This window comes from Pseudopodoces humilis, chromosome 17 (assembly GCF_049639895.1).
Source record: "Pseudopodoces humilis isolate 2021_Gansu_Grassland_sample_001 chromosome 17, ASM4963989v1, whole genome shotgun sequence".
Classification (NCBI taxonomy): domain Eukaryota; kingdom Metazoa; phylum Chordata; class Aves; order Passeriformes; family Paridae; genus Pseudopodoces; species Pseudopodoces humilis.
In genome coordinates this window covers 6,183,824-6,193,154 of record NC_142216.1, presented here as the reverse complement: position 1 = coordinate 6,193,154, position 9,331 = coordinate 6,183,824, and the positions used below count along the sequence as shown (strand labels likewise).

The 9,331-nt window shown below is 52.0% G+C and overlaps 1 protein-coding gene across 1 annotated transcript; it reads right to left on the bottom strand.

Annotated features, from left to right (window-relative positions):
* Window positions 1-2,396: 2,396 nt before the first annotated feature.
* ATOX1 (antioxidant 1 copper chaperone) lies at window positions 2,397-7,332 on the bottom strand. Its single transcript, XM_005523591.3, has 4 exons — window positions 7,213-7,332; window positions 5,760-5,835; window positions 4,338-4,494; window positions 2,397-2,631 (listed from the first exon to the last, which is right to left on the bottom strand). Exons 1-3 carry the CDS (start codon window positions 7,216-7,218, stop codon window positions 4,361-4,363), a joined length of 216 nt encoding a protein of 71 aa, XP_005523648.1. The 5' UTR covers window positions 7,219-7,332; the 3' UTR covers window positions 2,397-2,631; window positions 4,338-4,360.
* Window positions 7,333-9,331: the final 1,999 nt, after the last annotated feature.

Genomic DNA, 9,331 nt, shown 5'->3' with positions numbered 1-9,331 from the left:
TGTCTGCTGGAAACACTGTGGAGGGAGGTCGGGAGGAAAGATCATTTTGAGGCAGGGAAAACAAAAGAACTTTTTAAGCCTGTCCCTCAGGGTTTGCCCAGTTCTTACTGGTGCTGCAGCTACAGGCACTTCGTGGATTCTCACAGTTCAGCTGGAGCATGGCTGAGGCCCTTCTGAAGAAACCAGAAGTGAAGAAATTAAACAAAAAGAAAAAAAGAAACCAGCAGTGAAGCCTCCCTGCAGCTGGGATGACATATTCATGGATGGCAATGCACCATGCACCTCACCAGCTGCTCATCCTGCCGACACATCACTCTTCCAGCAGGTCACTGGGATGTCCTGCAGAGCCTGGGTGTCTGTGGTATAGGAAAGCTCCTTTTCCAGGTGCCACCCTTTCCTGTTTGCATTGCAAACTGAGCATTTCCTTGTCTGAAAACAGCCTCACAGCCTCAGTGTCTGGCATATTGTTTCCTGCGGAAAATACCGTGGCCACGTTATCCATGTGGGCTTGTTGGGGTCCCTCTCCATGAGATGCAGTCAAGTTCAGGCTAACATGATAAATGAAGATGTTCCAGCTGGGCAGTGGTGGAACAAAGAAACTCTCCTTAGGTAGTGACTCTCTTGTTCTTTTAGTCTATGAAGTTGTTTTTCCTCCCAAAGCTTTCCCATAAACCTCTCAGGCAGCCACCCTGCAGGCCTGCAGCTCTGTTCAGACTCAACCATCTTCCCCAATTTCCCTATCCCAGCTGTATTCAGCCCAAATGCAGCCCACACTCCAAAGTGAGGACTGTCACAGGGTGTTATTACTCAACAGGCCAGAGCTTAAAGCAGTGTCTGGGCTCTCTGCCCACACTGAACAACAGAGGGGAGAGCTGGGAGACTGCAGCCCTGCAGGTGGGTGCTGGAGCTTCAGGTGTCTGCATGAACCTCCTGGCTGGCTGTGGGTACAAACCTTGCCTTGTCTCAGAGATAAGCAGGCTTTACCCAAAGCAGAGCAAGGCAAAGGGAGCAGAGCAGACAGGGGAGTGTGGACAGCACAAGCTGCACCCCAGACACCAAGGAGGAGCAGCCTGGTTTCAGCAAGGCAGAGAGGGAGCTGTCCTGTGTGGGCAGCACACTGCCACTGCCACTGCCAGCCTGGCAGACAGCAAGTGCCACAAGGACTGCTGGCTCCAAGGCCACTGTGTCTTCCAGCTCCTCACCAGGCTGCCAGCACACGTCCTCCCCCAGCCACCGGCACCAGAGCTCAGCCACTGGCACTGCCTGGGCACTGACCAAGCCTGGGAGGAGGAGGAAAGCAATAAATAATAACTGAGATTGGCAAACACCAGCTCAGGGCAGCAAGGGCAGTCCAGGGAAAGGGATTCACTCACTCCCCAGGACCCTGGAAGGGTCACACTGGGCATCTGACTGCATGGACACAAAGCAAAAATAGGTTGTGGTTCTGGGTCTTGGCTCTGGAAACTTCCTGAAAAACTGGGAGACTTTAAGGCAAGAAAATAAAGCAATGATGTTGCACTTGTAGCCTTTAGCTTCCCTTAATTTAAACAGTAATAAAAAGTGTCTGCAACACATTCCTTGAAGTGCCTCTCCAGCCCCCTGCAAGTGCATCTACAGCAATTAATCATGCTTGGATCAAAGGTAAAGAAGGACTTTGAAGCAGCAAGCGACTGTAAGAAAGAATAAATTGCAATTATGTCAAAACAAATCTAAATTAGTTGTGAAAAATCTCTAAAATACAGAGTAACCTTCTCCTCCAGTCCTTAGTTGCTTTTCCTCTCTGTAGAGCAAGCCCTGTGTGACTGGTAGGTGTGGGAGACATCTCCCCTGTGAAATAAGAGACACCAGACTGGAACACACACATGCAATCCCTCCACTGGGCTGAAAACCTGAATGAAGTTAAAGCAACAGTACAGTCCAGAAAACTCGTCACTGGGCCAGGAAATAAGAGACCTTGGATATGCCCACACCCTTCTCCTTCCTCTATCCTTTCTGTATTTCTCATCAGCTCAGGCATTCTCTTTTGCACACTTGTGCCTCAAGGCCACATCGAGCTCAAAAGGACATTTGGTTATCCTTGGCTTACAGGGGCTGCAAAAAAGTCCCTTCTTCCCAGTACTTGCATCCCAAATGGAAAGTTTGTTTGTTCAGTGATGGAAAAACAACTTCCAAGATGCAGATTCCCTGAATCTAAGTGACATTCAAGCACTTAGTTTATCACTTCTCCTGAGATGTGTCCCTCAGGCAGAGGTTGCAGTCAGCTTCTAAGGACAGCTGCAATTTCCTGGGAGACCTGTCTTGCACGGAAAGGGGAGTTTTCCATTCCTAAAAGCCACCTCTTTCACAGAAAACCACTCAAAGCAGTACAAAGACACACAGGACACACAGACATGCACTGGAAGTTCAAAGCAGCACCTTGATTTACTGTGGGACTAGAAACAATAGAAACTAGAACAACTAGAAACTAGAAACCTCCTCCCCCAGACCCCTCCACACCCAGAGCCCAAGACCCAGCTGTCTCCTCCTGCCAGCCCTCTGCCTTCCAACATCTGGCAAAGGTCAAACGACACAGCAACTTGGGAGACATGCAGACAGTTAAGCCACCTTTTCGCTGAAGTCATGTTTGAGTTCCTGCAAAATAAACAAACAAACAAAGAAACAAATAAATAAATGGAGAAGAATTCCAAGGCCCAGAGGAGATAACGTTATACAGGCATGCCCTCTGCCGGTCAAACAGGAAGAGGGCCAAAGGAAATCTATCCATCAGAGCCAAGGATTTGCAACTCCCCTCTCTCCTCTTACAGATGAGCCCCTGAACATATTCCTTATGTGGTGTGCAAAGTTTAAATTTAGTAGATTTTTAGCCTGACTGCTGAAGTGATCTTGCAAGGGCAGTCCAGCACCCCGCTCTCCTTTGTTTTAGGTCTTAAGATCTTTGAAAAAGTCAAAGAGCTTCAGTTAAAATGCAACAGGAAAAAAAAGGCATCCAGAGAAATGTTCTGCCACGCTGGCCAGCTGAACTGACTCACCAGCTGCCTTGATGTCATATAAGGAAAGAAATGGGAAAACTGGGCCAGGAAAAGAGACACATCCCCGTTATTTGAGAATGACTTTGCTGTAATAATTACATTCTGCAGGCACTTGACACATAGTCTACAAGTCCCTGCAAGCTGTAAGAGACCTTGCAGTCAACACTAGGAAACTGAAATACACTGTAAACTATTTGAGGCACTGATCAATTCAGAGCATGCCTCCCTCTGTTGAAGTGGGGCTGTTATTTGATTACAGCTATGATTTTAAACAATTTCTAAGAGCTTACTCAAATGATACAAACTGCAGATTTAAATCTGTTGTCATCCTATTAAACAATGCAGATCTATTGCACACACATCACTATCAGCTCAGCTCTTTCTTGTAGCAGTTTAATTCCTGCTGGTATAAATCCCTGATTTAATTTACTGACTGGGAATTAAAACAGCATGAACTGGTTTCAGTGCATCTGTGCTGGGTATTTGTGATGATCCAACTAGACCATTAAAGAAAATGTCACTGGATCAGAAAGCTCCACTGACAGAACCAAATTCTTAGGAGATGTCATGTAATAATTTTGCACACTAAAGAACAATACATACAGTGAGTGGGCAGACCTCTCCCACTTTATTCTTTTCCACTGAAATTGAACCTTGTCTGCCAATATATTTTACAGTCAGCAGAGTTTTGTACACGTCTTCATAATGCTGGAATTCTGGGAAGTTTCACAGGCTGCAACAATCAGGCTGTCACTGGAGTAGACAGTTGGCCAGGGAATGTGTGTACTGGGAGCTTTTCTGAAACCTAACATTTTACATCCAGAAGAGTGCCAGGGAGCTGCTGTTTTTCCATCCTAGAGTTTAGTGGAGGATTTATCAAGAGAATCAGCTGTTGGAGGTCCTTGTGCTAAGAGCACACACAGCATCACACACCCAAAGGGGTTTTGTGTCCCATCACCCTCCCTGCTATTGCTGGGGCCCACCACCCTTTCTGGCCAGCTGTAAAGTGTGTTTGGGATTTCTTTTCATGCACAATAAGCTCTGGCAAACTCTAGTTTCACCTGGGAATGGCACAGAGGCTGTGTTCTACCCTTCCACTACAGCCAAGGCTGGGATCACATGGGCTGTGCAGAATAACTAATGGGTCCCTGTGTATGCTCCAGCTGCTTCTCTGCTATGAGGGGTTTGCTGAAGCTTGACCTGCAGGTCTTTTTAAATTTGTGCTTTCCAGCAAGATGCCTGTCTTACTGGGAGAGCTGGAAAAAGCTCAGATGTCTCTCTTCCACACTGGATACAGCTGGTATATACCTAGCTCCTCGCAGCAGGCACGGCTACTGTGCAGACTTCTCCCCGAGGTAGGAAGCATTCTTTCCAGTCTTCTTGAGGGTTTCCAACAGGGTGTCAACGCTGAGCTCCGAGTCAATATACACCTTCTTGTTGGGCAGGTCTATCTCAAAGTTGACACCTATGAGGAAAAAAATTTTGCATAGTTAGAAACAGCCAAATGGTGTAAACGCAGGCAGAGCTCATCTTCACACATCTGTGCTCCCCAGGTTGTCAGTCAAATGGACATTTATCTCCTGCCAGCACACTCTGATACCACCACCAGCCAGCAAAACCAACCTGGTGTCCTGCCATCAGTGCTATGAAGGAGGTCAAAGCATGACTCCATGACTGAAGGTGTCTTCAGGCACCACAGTCTCTCGACTGCTTTAATCTGCTCACCCCACCTTGGATCAACACAACCATTCATGTAGGAACCAGGATAAGCTGAGTTCAAACCAAGCACTAAAATCTCCATCCAGCTCAGTCTGTGCTCTGGTTTAGTGTGGATAGGGTTACGAAAGGCTCAGGACAAGATGCTGGTAGTACCACTTAACAGCTGGAAGTAAAAGGAGGGAAAAGACATTTTACCACATGGATTTCCCAGTGGCTAATAAAGGTGAACCACTCATCCCAGTGAGAGGAACTGGACATGCACTCTCTATGCAGTTGTGTGTTTTCACAAAACCTGTAGGTATCAGTTTTGAGAGCTCTGCCACATCATCATATGAGGCTGGTACTGGCCAGCCTGTTGAAGAGTGATGGAGGTGCTGACAACCACACACAGAGAAAATGGGATTGTCGCAGTGTAGTAATGGGGCCTGGAAGAATTTTCAAGGCCTTTGCTTAGGTGACTAGAAATTTCTCTCCTTTGGAGGGGAGTAGGTCCTCACGACTGATGAGTGCAGGCCAGATCCTTCTCTTTTGGAAATGCCAGCAAACAGGAGATATGGGTTATAATTTTCTAGCTGGTACTAAAAGTAGTCTACACAGACAACCACCAAACACTCTGCTCAGCAGCTCTTCACTGTGACTGCTGCTGACACATCTTGGGAAGCACCACAGTCACCCCAGGCCTCCCTGGAAACAAGGCCAGGCAGGACATTCACCTCCCTTCCCTCTGGCAGCCTGAGCAGGGGTCTACCAGTGTCCTTCCCAGAGGGTTCAGGGTGAGGCCCTGGTGACTCAGAGCTACCTGCAGCCATGGCAGCTCCTCCCTCCCTTGACACTTCTCCAAGGGTCACAGACCTGCAAACAACCAGAGACTTGTTACCAACTAAGGAGCAAGCTCAGAGCAGAGCAAGGAGTTTCCAGCTTTTAACTTTTACCCACAGCGTTATCCTTCAGGATGGTGGACCCCAGGGCACTGCTCTGGAGCTGGCTGTCCCACACCCAGCACTGACTCACCTCCCAGCCTGTTCAGGACACGGGTGACTGCATTGGAACAGCCTTCACAGGTCATGTCCACGAAGAACTCGTGTTTCTGGAAAGAAAAGAGGCAGTCGAGGGGTCAGGGAGAGCACAGCTGGAAATACACCATGAGCACTCCACACTTGCCTTTTTCCTTGGGGAGGGGGGTTCAAAGTCTCTCAAGCCAAAAGGACCATACACACCCCACTAAGGGATCCTCAGCAAAACAGAACTCTTGGTACTCCTCCCTACGATGTCCTTGTGCTGTCCCCCACAGCATAATCCTGAGGGGCTTTTGGAGATTGTGTGGCTACCTCCAGAGTCAGCACAAATTGCCATCTCCATGGCCTCTGCTGGGCTTACTCGGCTTGTCCAGAGGAGCCAAGGAGAAGCAAATCTCTTGCCTCCAGCTACCTGCTGTCCTGACTTAAATCTGCAAGGTTATCGGTACTTCCCTATCCTATTCTTCTCGTGTCTACAAGGCTTCTGGTCCTCAACATAATAAATATACAAGCAAAACAGAAATATAAGGACCATTAGTGCTGTTTTCTCATCCCTCCACTCCCCTGGGGCCCCAGCGATATCTTCACTGCCTATGAGCAACATTGGGTCAACAAAATGCTGTTGACAGTAACTAACCACTGCCTTCAACCCTTGGTATCAGATGAGTCCTGATTTCCTTCTCTTGCATATGCCTTTTACTTTCCTTAAAAAAGAAAAGCTTTTGTTCAATTGTTATATTTCATTTGGAAATACGCAACCCATATTTCCTTCCTGAACCACCCTGTGCCCCCTGCCACTGTGAGGCTAAAACCCTCTTGGGATCATTCACCCAGGAAGGAGCTTGGGATGGAGGTTCCCATTGGGTTTTCTTCAGTGTAATTGCCATTTTCTTCGTTTTATTTCTCAAAGGCCCTGGGTGCTTTGGGGAAGTGCGCAGGCAGGGGGGAAGGAGGATCCCATCAGTGCTGCCCTTCCGTGTCCAAGCCTTGGGAGTTGGGGGGCGGGCTGGAGTTTGGGGCAGTTTGGGACTGGGGGAACCTTTGGGGGCTGGAGGAGCCTCGGGGTTTGGGAGAGCTGTAAGATCTGGGGGAGCCTTGGGGTGATGGGCGAGCCTTGGGGGTCTGGGGAAGCTTTTGGGGGCTGGGGGAGCCCTGGGGAACTAGGGGAGCACCGAGAACTGGGGGAACCCTGGGGGCTGGGGGAGCACCGAGAACTGGGGGAGCCTCGAGGAGTGGAAGGGTCGGGGGGTTTGGGGGAGCCCCAGAAGCTGGAGGAGCCTGGGGAGGCCTGGGGAGGCAGGGGGTGCTGAAAGAGCGCCGGAGGCTCGGGGAGCCTCGGTGACTGAGGGAGCACCGAGGCTCGGCGGAGCCCCGCGGCCGCTCCCGGTGGGGGCAGTGCCCTCCCTGCCCCGCCGCCCCGCCACGGCCCGCAGAGGCCCCGCACGCACCGGCATGGCGGATCCCCGAAGCCGGATCCCCGATGCCCGATCCCCGAGGCCGGATCCCCGATGCCGGATCCCCGGGCACGGCGGCGGGCGCGGCGCGGAGGAAGGGGCGGGCCGTGCTCGGCCCCGCGGCCTCGGGAGGCGGGGAGGCCACGGAGCGTGGAGGAAAAAGCGGTGGAGGGTGTTTGCATGGTGGCTGCTCCACGTGGAGCTCCTAAACGGGTGCTCTGCTCGCTTCCCAGGCTAAGGATCAGCACAAATGGCTGCGGGAGGGAGGTGGGGAGAGCCGTGAAGATGGGGCCGGGCTGCTAAAGAAAGCTCGTTCCTCTCGGTCTTTTGAGGTTTTGAGGTTTATTGGCTTGGGAGAGCTCCGGTAGACTGGAAATTGAGGGCGGGAGGTTGGGGGGGAGTCTAATGTAGAGCAGGTTTAGAAGGAGGGTGCTGGTCCCTGAAGATGTGTCTGCTTTGTTTGGGTTTGTTTTTTTTTTCTTCCCTGGCTGTATGGTTCTTCGAAAGAAAAATGAGCTCCTTTCTGAAAAACTGGAGTCAGATGGAGGAGACTGTGGCGGGGGCCGGTAGCAGCTCAGGTGCTTTTACAGGGAAGCTGGAGAGGAGACAGAGCATCCCATCAGGGCTGAGAAGGGCTGGAGAGGGGACAGAGCATCCCATCAGGGCTGAGAAGGGCTGGAGAGGGGACAGAGCATCCCATCAGGGCTGAGAAGGGCTGGAGAGGGGACAGAGCATCCCATCAGGGCTGAGAAGGGCTGGCAGAACTGTGCTGTGTGTGACACTTCCCGACCACGTGCTGGGTTTCAGCATCTTCCCCTTGAGAAGCCCGACCTGTAGCAGGGAATATAACCAGCGTGTTTCTCGTTCGTTGCCACACCGGCTGAGGGTCAGGGCATTTCTTTCGAGGTGCACAGGATGATGCTGCTGTACCGATGGTTTTATAAAGGAGGAATTCCCTGCCCCAATATTGCTCTGCAGAGAGATGTCCAGGATCCCCCTGGCAGAGTTTATTTGGGACGGGCTGTTGTGCCAGGTCACTGGGCTTGCGTTAAACTTTGTAAAAGTCTGCAGTGCTGATTTATGAACTGGCAGATTGCAGCATGGCTTAGGCTAAAAATAGCCAGGAGGTATTGGGGAGGATATTAATGCGGAGCATGGCCCCACGTGAATCCACTGTCTGTATCTCTTGCTGCAAGGCATGGCAGGGAGGGGTTTAGGCAGCGCTCAGGGATGTGGTGGTGGGCAGGAAGTAATTTTTATAGGGTGAAATCTATCTCTGAGTGCTTTGTGTAATGGATACATGTGGGATGGGACGTGACACAAACAAATGGAAAGCTATGGCTGCCTGGAAGCTGCTTAGCTCTGGCTCACTGCCTGCTCTCCGGGGTCCCTGGACCAGCAGCTGCTGGTGAGCAAAAGTATCTGAGAACTTCCAGGCCCTTCTCCTCCTTTGTAGGTGTGTTAGAAAACGCTCCTGCTCGGATTCTCCTTCCTCTGGGGCAGATGATGCTGAGTGTGCTTTGCTCAGAAGCTGTGAGGGAAAAGCAGCAGCTGGATGAGCCTCCTGGGATGGGCAGGGGTCAGTGACCACCAGTGACCGCCACCTTCCACTTGGCGTGAGCAGCTGGAGCTGCGTGTGGTGGACGTGCCTTGGGGTGAGCAGCTCCCACCCGGGCTGGTGTGTGGGCCAGGTGAGCACCAAGCAGCCTGAGGAGACACAGCCAAAGCGGGCGGCCACCGTCTGTTCACTGCTGGGGGCCCACAGCCCTCAGCCGTGGGCGGCGGGCCCTGGGTGCCCCCTCAGCCCCGCACATGGCCCCGCCGCCATGTTAGCGCCTCCCTCCCTCCAGCAGGGCGCGCTGCGGAGCGCGGGACACCGCCCCGCGTGGGGGCCGCCTGCCCCTTTAAGAGCCGCGGCAGGGGCCTGTCCGTCAGCGTCCGCCGCGCCCTCCCATTGGCCGCCGCGCCCCGCGGGGCCCGCCCCCATCTATAACGGGGTTTACCAGCACCTTCTCAAGGGCGCTGCAGTGCGGCTCAACCACACTGCGGCGTCCGGCGCGCGCCGCCTTGCGCGCCTTCTGGCACGGGGAGCGTCGTCCCATTGGCCAAAGAG

Coding starts and splice junctions, on each gene's coding strand:
- ATOX1 (XM_005523591.3), bottom strand. Junction 4,495..5,759: donor TGTCCTGAACAGGCTGGGAG/GTGAGTCAGTGC, acceptor TTTTCCTCATAG/GTGTCAACTTTGAGATAGAC.